We start from the raw sequence: 14497 nt of genomic DNA, 5'->3' as shown, positions 1-14497 counted from the left end.
TGGTAAATGATTAAAAGTTTAGTTGACCTCACCTGCAGTCAAAAGAATGCATCTTGTCCAAACCCTGAAGTCACAGCTGGAGTGTATCTTCAACAAAAGTTCAACAATCAAATTGAGAACCACACAATGGTATGTCAGATAAACACAAAAGACAAGTTCAAGAGAGGCCAACTCAATATTTCGTGGTAGTAATACACAGAAGATGTCAACGTATTCACACCCCATACCTAAAGTCCCCGGAAAAAGAATTCGGAGATTTATTCCTCAATACATGTTTGAAAATAATTACTGGAAAGGTGCAAAGACTGAGAACGATGTCGTACTCAGTTGGGAAGCTAAAGAATGAATAATTTTCACTAGCATGGCCGCTGTTGAGTGACTCATCGTTGGCCATGAGTGCATGCACGTCACAAAAAGGAGGTAGAAGAGCTCGGATGGACAGATGCTGAGCCACGTTAGAGTGCCTCCAATGTTGCAGCATAGAAAAGCCCAGCCATGACCTGATGTAAAGTTTTCACACATTCAGACACCAGGGACGTACTCGGCCTGAAATTCGGCCCAGGAATTTGCAATGGAGAGGCCGAGCATTTTGTTTCTCCCGATGTGGTAAGGGCCCAAACGCTAACCAATAAGTGGTGACAGTGATTTTAGATGTCAACAACAATTTCCCAATGGCCACCGCAACCCTGGCGGACACGCCCACAGCATTGAAGAGTGGACACAGCGGCTTACTTTTGACTCATTTTATAAACTTTTTTTTTTCCATTCAAATTCAATAGGATTGTTAATAACACTCTTCTCGGTGGTGTGTCAACTTTAGAAAACATGTATATTCCTCTCAAGGACCTTCGATACAATTTTATGGAACATGTTGATATAAAAAGTGCTGATTCGTTTTTTTTGTTATAATTAATATCATTATTACGACCTTAGCTGAGAGGTTGTTTTTTTCTTGAAATGATGTTATCAGCTGCCCCCTCGCCAACAGATGAAGTCAGTTGCCGTCACCCGAGGGATGGAAAGTGTACTGCTGTGCACATCATGCAAACTCAGTGATCGACACTGATACTCCATGACATCATCTTGCAGGTACACATTTTATGATTTTAAATGTCATAGTCTTTCCTGGAAAGGACCCTCGACAAACCCACTGATTTAGCAAAAAAAAAAATCATTTTTTCTGTGTGTACAGGCAGTTGTTTAAAAAAAGCCTAAAATGATATAGGACGACTGGCGTGATGATGAAAACTGATCACAAATGCACACAACACGAACAGGTTAACAGGTTAATTTTTTTCTTCTCACTTTTGCTTTAATATTGTTTCTGTCTTGTACGCTCAGTTGTATTTAAAAGAATTTAATTTCAAACAAATGTTGGGCTCATGCTCATGGCCTTTTTTTATGACATCTTAAGATAGCTTCAGTGTCCCCACAGCCCTTCCAAACAGAATTTGTTAAAAACTTGAGAGTGAATTCATGCACAGAAGAGAATTGAGTTTGTGGTCATGTGAGAGTTCCAAATGAGTGAATTAAATATTGCCACCTGAAATAATGGGTTGAATTGTCAAGAAAGTTGCCAATCGCAACAAAGGAGCGTGTTCCACCTCCTACATTATCTTGTGAAAGGAAGGAACATGACAACAACAAAGCAGATGGACCGGTTTTAAAAAAATGCCAGCTATGGGGAACATCAACACTCAGACCTAAGATGTAGGAAGGAAGCACAGAACCCAAATACGGTTTTCATCTTTAAAAACTGATCTATCATTTATCGGATAGGTACTTTGCTGAAGTCGAGCTAGGAGAGGCGACATCGGTAGGTTCACAAGGTCCTCCGCGATGGGTAATAATGGTAAGTCAATGCTTTGGACTTGTTTTTTTTTTTTCTTTGTGTAGCGTGATCACATGGCGTGACTCTGACGCACTTCTTTGACGTTCAACAAGTTTTACTGAGATTTTGGATAGTTATGTGGGCGGCTTAATATTAAACTTTTTTTAGACAGTCACCTAAATGAATGTGAATTACGACTTCAACAGTGGTATCACATCCCGCTTTAAAATGACAATGCTCAGTTTTTATTGACCGTGTCAGAGAGGTCACATTATGTTGTATTACCGTGGTTGTATCATATCCTATACTTGTATTTAAAAAAAATCATTATTAATATTGTTATTATGTTAAGTAACCAATACGACTCTAATGGAAATAGACAAGTGTGTGATCCATAAGCAGTATTTCCAGAAATGGTCGCCGTGGGCATTTAATTACTGAACTGCTGACAGGGGTTGGCATCTATTGTGTTGGGCATGGTATTTTTTTAAATGCTATTAAGCAAATTGCTGTGTACTTCAATTTATGCCAGATTAAAGTGTATCCATCCATCCATCCATTTTCCGATCCGCTTTATCGTCACAATAGTCGCGGGGGGTGCCGCAGCCTATCGCAGCCGTCTTCGGGCAGTCGGTGGGGGGCACCCTGAACCGTTTGCCAGCCAATCGCAGGACACGCAGAGACAAACAAACATCCGCACTCACACCTGGGGACAATTTTAGAGTGCCATGCACTTTTTTGAAATGTGGGAGGCCCAGATTCAAGTGTAGTTTAAGATAAATATAAAATAATAATAATAAATAAAAAGGACGGTTATAAAATGCAGTCATATCACGAAAAGTGAGGCTGACTCAGTAGACGCATTCTGTGTCCCCGAGCAATATCAAATGATCACATCAAAATTTCCCGGAACGCTTACGTCACTTAAAAATGCCCCATAGCGAAAGATTAGATCTTTAATGCTGTGCGGGGAACTTGTTGACAAAATGTGGTACATTTTCAAACACTATTTGTGATCTCATCCACGATATGCCGATTAATTGCTCGTGTCTATGCCGCAGATCTTTAGAAAATGTGTTTTTCATTGGGTTTTATAATATACAGGCAAGTCTAAATTTCGAGTTGTGTGCCTTCAGTGTTTGCTGTGCCACAACGTGCTGGGGAGCAATGGCTTCTACGGCAAGAGATGCTGTGTAATGAAATGCAGGAAGAAGAGGGAGAGAAGGTAGCGATAGTTGTTACCACAGGGCAGAAACAATACAGTGTATGCATTCGGGCATTGGCAGTTTGTCGTATGTGCAATCTATGTGGCCATACAGGGCGGCTTGGTATGTGAAGTGGTTTGGTGAAATTTTGCGCCCCCTTGTGGAGACATAAGGGGCTTTTCAGGGTTTTTTTTAGAAATGTTGAAGTAGCATATACGCAGGGCGCCATTTATTTTAAGACTGCCACTGCCTGCGAGCATTATTCTACGCAATGTTCTATTGTTCGCTCGTATTTGGCATTATATGTTAGCATTAAGATACAGGCCTGTTATTGGAATTCAGTGATTCTCAAAGTGTACCACTACAGCGGTACGTGTGCTGTCTCTTGTCAAGTAGTATGCGAAAGAAATTAAATGATTGAAACTGTGCATTTTCCAGTTCTACTACGCCACTGTATTTTAACGTTGGTCATTAAGGTGGTAAAAAGTTTGAGAGCCACTGTGGTAGATTTGTATGGATCAATGGAACATTTGGGTGTTTCGTTATACAATGTTTAATTGTCGTCGTAATGTTTACAGTAAAACGAGTGGAGTGTTTTAATAAGTTCGAGTGTGTTGAAAGCATGGTGGAGGGTTAGAACTACAGTATTACAAAATAATTGCATGCTCTCTATATATTGTGTTCACCAATCGTGGGTGGGTCTGGGATGTAACTCCTGTCATAAAGGGCGCTTTACTGTAAAATGGCAGGCCTCGCTAGGTACGACTGTTTGAGTTAGCAACTGTTAGCTCAATTTGGGTCGCTTGATGAAGAAGGCATCTATGAAGCTAATAACGATATTCCCTCGTTTCTCTACTTGAAGGATGTATTTGTCATAAGTGGATCATGTACCCAACGACCAATTGGGACGGTGTCTTATTAAAGTGTCGACTTCTGTATCTGAGGAAATGCGGCAATCAAATCAAGGCCTCTTCTCTTCAAACAGACTGCAGTTGAGTCAATCAACGCTCCTGGCAACTATCTGCTTTGGGATAGTGTAGGATCTGTTTGGGTTTCTAAATGGTGATGCAGTTCTTGCACCACTTCACCACTGCAAATTAAAATGCAAATAGTAACCAACTTGATGAATCCATATCTCATTGACAGCGTCACTCAAAACAGAGCAAGCAATCGAGCAATTCTTTCGCGAATGTATCATTTGTCTGTGTGTGTGTTGTCAGGCAGTAGGGTAAACCCCACGGCGGTGGGAGTAGCTGTGGGCTTTGGTATCCTCGCCATCCTCTTCACCATCGCCATTGTGCAGTTCTGCTACAAGTACAAGTGCAAATCCTGTAAAAACTGCTGCAAGAAGAAAGGTGAGTGAGCAGGAAAACCCTTTTCCTCTTCGCTTTTGTTCTCGGAAGATCACATGAGAACCTTGGTTTTGTCTCTTCAGAACGCCCTCTGACGGACAGAGTGCTCATGTGAGTATATTACGCGCATATAATGAAATTCTTTTTCAAAGGGTTTGATATGCATGAGTACAACTGAGAATTTGTCACTTTCTCTCCACAGCAAAATGGGCTTAAAAAAGTCTCGCCCTCCTTTCACCATTAGCGGCTTCAAAAAATGACCCGTCTTTGTCCTTGGAGGGGAAAAAAATAGATTTTCTGAATTATTAGGATTGATATTTGAAGGGAATGAAAGGGAATTCACCATAAAAGTTGCCTGGACACTTTGTATGATGTGACCAGTTAAATGTCGCGGTGTACTGCAACTTTCTACTGTGTATAGACTCCCTGCCTGTTTTGAAAATAGGACGACTACGATGAGGCGCGGAGACTGTTGATATTGGTCCCTTCGCCAATAAAGTATGCAGAACACAATGCCGTGTGAAAAAAATAAAATGCACAGAAAAAAATTCGCGAAAGATGAACTATGTTATAGCGAGTGATTACTGTCAAAGAAAATGTAACAACCACATTGGTAAAAATGAAGTGCGTTTCATTTGATCAAGCTGGAGAACGCAAGCAACAGGAAGTTGCTCACCTGCAACTTTAACACATCTGCTCCCTTTCTGATATAGTAGTGCAACTTCAATGACTCATTGCTTTTCTCATAATATGACTCTGAAAAATGTTTGAGATACCTCGGCTGATTATTAAAAAAAAAAAAACACCACCTCCAAAGGTCATAGCTTTCTGTCTTCAACAAGATCTTCATTGCAAAAATAATAATAATAATGATAATGATTTGCAGTAATTTATAACTTAATGTTGGAGGGATTGCTCTATTTTAATTTTAACTTTAAATGCAGAGTGAAATGCTCCATTGACATGGTGGTAGTACATCGTTAAAAACAAACACACACACACACACAAACACACACACACACACACACACACACACACATTTACACGTTAAAAGAACAAGTAACTTTGCCTTCGGAAAGGCCGCTAGCCTCATAATAACACACAATATAAAATGCCATAGACGGGCTAATGATTAGCATCGATGTCTTGCTGCTATAACCTTTTAAGCAATGGATATTTGAAAACAGTGGAACGGTGATGCTGTAATACTGCAGCTTACTGGGGAGTTTTGACTGGTTCCATGTACCATGCATCTGTATGGGTGGTTAAAGCACACACAACCAGAGGGAGCAGCACAATGTCCGTTGAATTGAAACAAAAAAATACATATGTCAAAAATATTGAATTCTTTACATTCTATTTAATTATGTAATTACTGAGCATTTTGATAAAATACAAAATGAGTGCTATGAAAAGGATTAATAACAATTTTGTTGTTTGTCAGGGGTGCGGGGGGGGGGGCTGATGTGGACGAATGGCATTTTCGTAAATGTTAATGAGTAATGATGAATTGAGATTGTTGTGAGTTATGAGTGGGGTCATGAACTAAATTAAACTTTTTTTTTCCCGAGGTACCACTGTGTATGTATATACCTACTTGGAAATATGATTAATGTAATTAAAATATGAAATGTTATTTTGTTTAAAATAAAGGCATCATAGTTCCACTTGTTAACAACACCTATCCAAATTATTTTATTTTCATTTACATTTCTAAAATAGATAATTATTTTTTGTTTGTGTCATGGTATTTTTCGTGAAAAAAAAAATCCACAAGTTATTTTTATGGTGATAAAAAAATGTATAATGTAAACTCATCTAACCGTAAGGTTACATGCTTTTTATTGCCCAATAATAATTGAAAAATCTGCATAAGTAATAAAATGTTTTTTGCTCTAGATTGGTTGAGTCTGTTGACTTCTTTTAAAACAAGTTATTTCTTGAAAGAGGAAACGATATCCTCTCAAGCCGCGTATCTGTTTCTGTGGGAGGATTTGAATGGGGCAAAGTCATGTTCAGTGTCTCGTGTCAGTGTGAAATCAACACATTAAGGCATTTTCAGTTCACTTGGCTTGTATTTAAAAAAAATAAATAAATATTTCAAACAAAGAATGATGAGACATAATTACAGTTAATCTCTGGTATATACAGGGTGACTACAAATGTTCTTGACATTTGGAAAAAAAAGTCATAAATAAGTGTTTTTAAAAACACATCAGATTAAGAGTTCCCTAAAAATGGCTACTCCTCATGGAAATGCACACGTTTGGTAGTAGAGCATTTTATTGACGAATAGCCATTTTTTTACAGATAGATGTGACAGAGTTTGGATCGTTGTGTCCTTGACGTCGTTTCTTTGGTCCTTTGTTTGGTCACACCGGGTTGGGCTTGTTTGTCTCTATATAACCTTGAGTTACTGGTTCTTAGAGCGTTAAGCCTTTTATGCACTGCCGCGTCCAGCCCAGCCACTTCGCCACTTTCATCTCCTGTCGGCTTCTGGGTCCAAATTCAGTTCCTCAAGTGACACTCAAAGTACTTCTCTGTTTCCCCGAGAAGGATTTGCAAGTGGGATTTCAAGTTTGTGTTTCGAGTTCCCTGTCCTTCAATACAAAACATGTAGGCCTTTTCATTTCACATGGCTTCCATTTAAAACACTCAGCGTACGTATTTTTAGTGGGTTATAGAATTTTTAAACAGTTTCCTTTTCATCAGGTCAGTTTAGAAAAAAAAAACTAATTTCAGAGTGAAAGAATGACACTTGGTGTATGTTTATTGCGGTAAAATGTTAAAAGTGATCAAATGTGACCCCCAACTGTACCAAAGGGTTAAGTATACTTTGGAAGAAGGGAAATGTTTCTGCCATCATGTGTGGCCCTGACACGTCAATTGATCTTGAGCAAAATGCAATGTCAAAAGACTTCTCACAGTTTCTGCCTGTGAGAGTGGAGGCAAGACCCAAGAAACAAACCGTCACACATGTTGTCTGCGTACATTTCCACAATGCTTTCACTTCCCGCCCACTTCCCTTTCGGCAGATGCGAGACATTTCGTTGAAAAGCGCCTTAACTTTTACATTTCCTTCCTATAAGCAGGTTTTTGCTTGTATTATCTTCGCACATTTTTTTCCCCCTTCGTCATCCTCCATCCCTCGCCCACAACTTACTCAGACACATGGAGGGGAAAGGGAGTATTATTCCAAAGCAGCATCTATTTTTGTCAGTATATTTTGAAAGGTGTCCCGATAGTGAATCAGTCAGTATCCAGCTGCAAGTCACAAAGCGAAATGGCCACAGTTTTCATGTTAAGGTCCATCCCTTGTGTCAGGGCTGTTAACAAAGGGAAACCCTCTGTTGTTTCTGCCTGCGTCCTTTTTGAAAAGTCTTCTATGCTCGGGTGGCTTATGTGCTTTGGAATCGCTGCAGCCTCGTCGGCGATGTGTTTCAGGCACCAGGAGCACTGAGCTGCACCGGAGCAGATACATGACTGAGGTCCCGCACGGTAGCCCGAGACCACGACAGCCAAAAGTGGACTAGGAAGGATCTGTTTCGACACCTCGTCGGGATGACTCTGCAGTGCTGGGCTTTGCCTGCGATAACTTTCAAACTCTTTGAGGGATCCACTCTCCTGTCCCATTGCGATCACGGTAGTGGAATCCAATCGGCAGCCAAGTCCCGCTCCGCTGTCCTTCCGCTTCATCTGAACCGTGTTTTCCCGATGGGGATACACAGTCTCTCCCATGCTCCCAAAACCGCTATCCTCTTGGCTGCGGTGTGGGCTTCTTTCTTGTTTTTCTGTAGGGTTGCACTCCATGCTAACACCGCTGTCCAGGCTCGTCCTGTCGTCGTGATTTTTCAAAATGCCAAGTGCAGCCTTGTTTTGCGGGATTTCTGCACAGCTTTTCGTTTCCTTTCTGCTACTGGAGAGGAACCAACCTTTGTCTGTGACTATTTCCATTGGCCCTTCTGTGAAAATGAGGGGATGCCAGCCATGCACAGGGGATTTCTAGTCAGAGAGAAGAGAGAATGAGCCTTGGTTAATATTCAAATAGTGGCCTTTGAGATATTTTACCCTGCTTTTTTTTTTTAATTGTGACCACTACACATCATCCACTTCACACACGCCATAGCCTCTGATTGAGATTAGAAGGAAATTTAATTTAAGTTAAACGTTCTCTTCAGAAAATCACCTCTCCGAGCCTTTATACAGCATTAAAGTCCCTGTATAGTGAAAATAAATGTCTTCTAAATTTGACATGGTTGGTATGTCCGCCTCACAGTGCAGATGTCGTTGGTTCGAATCTGGCCCCGGCCTTCCTGTGTGAAGTTTGTATGATCTGTGCAGCTTTTCTACGGTTCCCTCCCACATTGCGAAAACTTGCATAGTAGGTTGATTGAACACTCTAAATTGTCCCGAGGTGTGACTGTGAGCACGAATGGTTCTTTTTCTATGTGTGCCCTACGATTGGCTGATGGCCAGTTCAGGGTGTACCCCGCCTGCTGCCCTAAGATGGCTGGCATCGCCTCCACCACACCCACAGCCATCGTGAGGGTAAGCAGATTAGATAATGGTTGGATGGATACATTTGCAACAGCACAGAGTTGAAGAGTTGTTAACAAGCCTGCAAAATTTGAATGATTAATGTAACCAAACATATAAAATGAGGGTTCAAAAATTATTAAACTTTTCCACTCTCAGACTCCGTGGGGGGTTTTCCCTCACCGTGTTGTTTCATGGCTTTTCTATGCCGCGATAACAAGGCATTCTAAAGTGGCCACGTAAGGACCCCTTGTATAGCAAGAGGTGTTTTGAGGACTCGCCTGCCCCTCACCCGTATTTTTTAACGACCAAAATATGGTCACCTGGCATTAACCGTGAGAATGTTTTCTGTTTACATACCAATCCAGCAGGCATTTTCGCTGGACGTTTCAGGTGACAAAGCAGACCGATTGCCGAAATGGTGGCCACAGCCAACACGCCCACGACCGTCAGGGATGACACCGAAATGATGAACCATTCTGGAAAGAAGCACAAATGGTTTACTTTAAATGTTCGTCCCAACTGAAATGTGCTTCATAATACAATAAGGTGTTTGGAAGACAAGACGCAATTGCTCCACTAGCCTGTTAGCATAGCTCGAGATAGTAAGATAAACGAGAGCGTGGATGCTCATTATATATGTATATCGCGATCTACCAGTTGATTGCGGACAAAAAATAGATGTCGGCCTACTCCATTCTATCACTTGAATTAATATACAGGACAACCAGTCAGATGACAACTGAATTTTGACCATTAAGGTCGAATTTAGGTCACCGCGTATTCATAAACAATGGCGCTAAGCACAGCAAAATTTACAAGCTACTCAGTGAATTACCTTTTAAGTCCTTGCTAAAGCTTATGGTCCTTAAAATGAGTGAGTGAGCTGGCCCAAATAAGAAGGCAAAAACATATCACTTTCATACGGAATGGGAGGTGTCATATTCGAAGTGTGTTTGCCTCATCTGCTAGTCTACCATCGCAATTCCCAAGAAGGGAAATGTGGAGCGTCATTTTCGGACTATTTGTGAAAAATACAACACCGACTTCCTGCCGAAAAACCAGCTGTACAGCAGTCATTTTTCACTCAACAAATTCAAAAGTGAAATCCGCCCCCTTGTACCCTGGAACAATAAATAAGGACTCAACCAATACATATTCTCAAAAGCATTTTTTTTACATTGCGTTACATAAATCAATTTGAGATTTGTAAAATAAGGAAGTTGAAAACAGTGAAGAACAGAACTTTCAAATGCTGATGTTAACATGAGCTGTTGAGTTTCTGTGCTAGCAAGGTAACTCACCAACAAGTTAACGTAGAAAAATAGAGAGTTGTTTATCGTTTTCCAGTTTTGACTTAGTTTTATTAAACAGTGTTTAAATTCTGTTTTTAGTTTTAAAGTAGTTAATAATGTTAACAATGACTACAGAGTATAATATAATATTTTATAATGGTGAGAGTAATTTGCTATGGGGTAAAAAAAATATCCTCAGCCATATTGTTTTGCTCACCTCGCTCTGGAAGAAGTAGACATTGCTTTGGGGATAAATTACTCCTGGACAAAGCACCGTTTCCCTCCACCATGATACTGACGCAGTATTCGACTCCCCACCGGAGAGAATTGAAAGTTTTAGACCGCTGATCCACAGCATCTGTCAGGTATGCCATTGTCTCCTGTGAGATTACAATGCCGATAAGATGCATGCATCATTTTGTCGCTCATTTTGGAGCTTTTCCCTTCAAAACTTACTTTCACTTCATCGTTTCTGTTTTTTTCCTCCAGGTGGATGATGTAAGTAACCCCAAAGGGAAAGAGCCTTCTGAGGATAGGTTTTTGATGAACATGGACTGTTATCGTGCTGGAGGTAGCATATAACGTGAAGGAAGGAGCTTGCAGGTTGCCTGTGAGTTAAGAAAAGATGAAGTTAGATTGTTCGAACTAACAACTTAAATTATTCAATAACTGATCCTGGAGCAATGTTGGCTCCTGAAACTACGGTTTTAAAAAAAAATATCATGTCATATCGTAATGTAATAACATAGCTTAGCGTAATTCAATGCAGTGTAATTTAGCGACATAAGATAAACCGTGACCAGCGAATTGTTTTGGATACCATAATGCAACATAACATCTGAAAACCTAACAGAAACGAGAAAAATTTTGGCTAAATGTTAACAGCATAATGCACTGCATTAAAAAATGACAAGGGAAGGGATTTAGTTCATGTAATCAAATAAATATAAAATACTATGTGAACATGTGACATAGCACAACACAGCATATCAAAAATGAATATTAACAAAACATAAATTAACATGACGCCACATAGTTTAAAATAATTCATTGTAATTTGAAAAAAAACTTTTCCTGGGGAAATGTTATGGTTTACTAACCTAAATTTGGTAAAGGCAACATAACATACGACAACATCGTGTTGCTTACTTGCATTTGGGAGGAATTTCTTCACCGTCCACAGTGACGTGTCGTTTCTGGCTACCGTCTGAACCCTGACCTTATAGCCACCTCCATAGTCATGTATGAGTGTGCTAAGGTCGCAGTAGGTATTTGTAATCCCTGTGCAGCTGAGCACCATCGCCCATTCACCGGCGAGCCTGGCAAAACAAATCACATCTGTCAATAACTTAAATACTAACTTAATGTGAAAACACTGATCTCGGTGACTAGGATGTCAAGTATTTTTAAAGTGGAAAACCTACTTTGCCATTTGCACATTGTACCGGATGTCAGACGTGGTGTTTCGGGGTTGATTCCAAAGGACAACCACCTCGCCATCCAGAATGTTCACAGACAGTGTGTCAACCTGAGGGACACACATTCCTGTATTCCGAAGAAAAAAACTGAAATCAACGTTTTATATTCAATTAATATCAAAGCACAAGAGAATTTAAAAAATAAAAATAATAACATCACAAGGAAAGTCATGAATGGACCAGAAAGTTTTCTTGAATGCACCAAAAACTTTTCGATGTTCACAAGAAAACTTTTCATGCTGCACATGAGAAAAATACAGTACTTTATCGTTAGTTTACCCAATGTACCTTTAGAGCACAGGTGTCAAAGTCAAAGCCCATGGGCCAAATTTGGCCCGCCATGTGATTTTATTTGGCTTCCATGACGCTTGTTAAAATCTGTACCGAAATGTGAAATTATCATGGGTAATAAATAATGTGGAAATGTTGTAACAATCTTATCTTAACAATAACTGAGCAAACAGCATTTCGTAAAGTGATTTAAACACTATTAATCCATCCATTTGTTATGTACAAGTAATAAACATGAGATGATGAAACATTTGTTCAGTTTCACTGTCGTAACGGCCCTCTGAGGGAAGACGTCACCCCCGACAAAAATGACTCTCAAACATACAAGATAGTGGCCCTCGAGGACCGGAGTTTGACATCTGTACTTTAGGAGCTCGTTACACCTTTGATTTTGCACTGTAGAAACTTCTAAAGCATTTACAGTATATGTCAGTAAGGATTAAAAAAAATATTGCTGCATTTTGGAAATCGGTATAACATTATAAATGATCACAAAAGTGAAGCATTGCGAAAGTGTGTGTGATGATCCTGTCTTGTTTGCTTTGTTTTCTAAGACTCCAGCTGGGGAGTGGGCGTTCCCCCACAAGTCGCACCTGTCTCGAATCCGTCCTTGTTACCTGTCTGATTATGAGCCTTGCTCACGACTCGGTCTCCGAATGCTTCATTTTCTAGACGTTCTTGACATTTAGCCTCGTGAATTGTCGCCTTGCTTTTTCCAAGTATCGTTGCACGTAAGTAGTTCTTGTTATAGTTCTCGTAGTGGATTTCCTTGTCCTTTGAGTTTGACATGGTATTTACATTTTTCTATTGCCTTTTGCAAGCATTTTGGGGTTTTTTTTTTCGCTTTTTCCTGGTTCTTTGTTAGCAGCGTCTTTCGTGGTACTTTGTTGGCCATGCTTTTTTATTTTTTATTTTTTTGGGCTCAATTCTCTTGTCTGGGCCTACATTTATTGAATCCAATTGTGTCCGGAACGCTCCGGACATCCAACAGTGTGAACACTTTCCAGATGTATGTTAATACTGAAACTTTATTATTAGAGCACTTTAAAACCAACCACCAAAGTGCTAAATGTTAAAAATCAAACGCAGGACATTAGATATTTGACCATAACAAAAAGTATTGTTACCTGACACATAGCTGATGATAGAAAGAAGCACAAGAGCGAGAGCAAGTTTCTTGATGCTCATAGCTATCCCTGGTGCTTTCACAGATGGCATCATTCAGTTCCAAAGTGTCATCATCCAAAAGGTTGCGATGTAGTCCCCTATTCCATGGACCTTCGAGAACAATCGAACCAAACCTTTTCTGAGACTCGGCGGCTTCGATGTGTTTGTGTTCGCCCAAGTCTTAAGAAAAAGAAAGAGGAGGCAGCTCGCTTTTCAAAGAGCTCTCCAAAAAGTATCCACTGCTGAACTTCCCTCCTCCCCGTCACATGACTCGTTTCCTGCTGTAATGCTCACTCACAAGTCCCAACAAGATTTTAGCTTCCTCTTTTGCTTCTCCCTCTCATTGTATTGACTCTTCAGCAAGGCGTATGACGTAAAGAACTTCTGCAAAGGGCTTTCACAGAAAGTACCTGTGACAAGACACTAAACTCGAGGACTTCCCCCGTTCATCTTGTTTCGAATGATGTGTTTCATGAGCTACAATTCATTCCACAAGTACTTGCACAGTGTCAGAGGTTTTAGGATTTTGCCTTCACATAGCACCACAACAGATGTAAAATAAAACCATATGTGATTGAAGCTTTCATTTAAGACACTTCACAAAAATATGGCACTTACCATTTAGGATTTACCGCGAAATATACATGCAGACACACACAAACACACGGTGGGTTATTTTGTTTTCCTAACCCACTTACTGAGGAGCTGCGGATTTTTTTTTAAACAGTTACTTTTACCCAAGATTAATTGGGTGAATTACTTTGACCCATCCGATTGGGTTGAAGGTTGGATTTGGGCATGCTGAAGAGCTGAATCTGGTCACCATTTTAAACATTGTATAGAGAAGTTGAAGGAAATGTCGTCACTTTCCAAAAATAATGGTCTTTTTCCATTCATTCATTTAAAAAAAAAATTATTCATTACAAATGAATTGAATGCAATTAGCAAGTCCAATTTGAAATACATGATACATACATACATGATAAATGATTCATATTTAATGACTCTATGATTTCTTTTGTCATTTTTTTCCCAAAATGCAGTTTGTATGGAATATCTACATCAGACTTCACAACCATATCTTCACACCTCAAGATCTTTTTTTTACTCATTGATCATGTCTGTCTTCTGTTTCCACTAAATTTGATAAGGAAATGAGTCGTATACTATACTCTTCAAATGCACAAAAATGTAGAATTGTTGTTCAGATGGTTTCATCATTTCTTATTTTGGTATCGCTCATCCATTGCGGTCAATGCATTTGACTGAAAACATGTTTTACCCACTCTGGACTGAATATTTATTTCATCCATCCATCCATCCGTGATCCAATCAGTTTATC

General features: G+C 39.8%; 1 protein-coding gene across 1 annotated transcript; it reads right to left on the bottom strand.

Moving 5' to 3' along the window:
- Nucleotides 1-6443: 6443 nt before the first annotated feature.
- On the bottom strand, nt 6444-13475 carry il10ra (interleukin 10 receptor, alpha). Its single transcript, XM_052079223.1, has 7 exons — nt 13116-13475; nt 11644-11764; nt 11369-11538; nt 10676-10827; nt 10437-10599; nt 9285-9403; nt 6444-8390 (listed from the first exon to the last, which is right to left on the bottom strand). The coding sequence occupies exons 1-7, from the start codon at nt 13207-13209 to the stop codon at nt 7638-7640; spliced, it is 1572 nt and encodes a 523-aa protein (XP_051935183.1). The 5' UTR covers nt 13210-13475; the 3' UTR covers nt 6444-7637.
- Between the last annotated feature and the right edge of the window lie 1022 nt (nt 13476-14497).

This window comes from Hippocampus zosterae, chromosome 10 (assembly GCF_025434085.1).
Source record: "Hippocampus zosterae strain Florida chromosome 10, ASM2543408v3, whole genome shotgun sequence".
Lineage (NCBI taxonomy): Eukaryota > Metazoa > Chordata > Actinopteri > Syngnathiformes > Syngnathidae > Hippocampus > Hippocampus zosterae.
The sequence above is the reverse complement of the archived record's forward strand: the minus strand, read 5'-3'. Positions and strand labels throughout refer to the sequence as shown.

What these genes read in the sequence shown, in the direction of transcription:
- il10ra (XM_052079223.1), bottom strand. Translation starts at nt 13,209, where the DNA reads ATGATGCCATCTGTGAAAGCACCAGGGATAGCTATGAGCATCAAGAAA. An exon ending in TATCATCAGCTATGTGTCAG is followed by an intron (nt 11,765 to 13,115) that starts GTAACAATACTT and finishes TTCGGAATACAG; the next exon opens with GAATGTGTGTCCCTCAGGTT. An exon ending in TCTACTTCTTCCAGAGCGAG is followed by an intron (nt 9,404 to 10,436) that starts GTGAGCAAAACA and finishes GCTTCTTTCCAG; the next exon opens with AATGGTTCATCATTTCGGTG.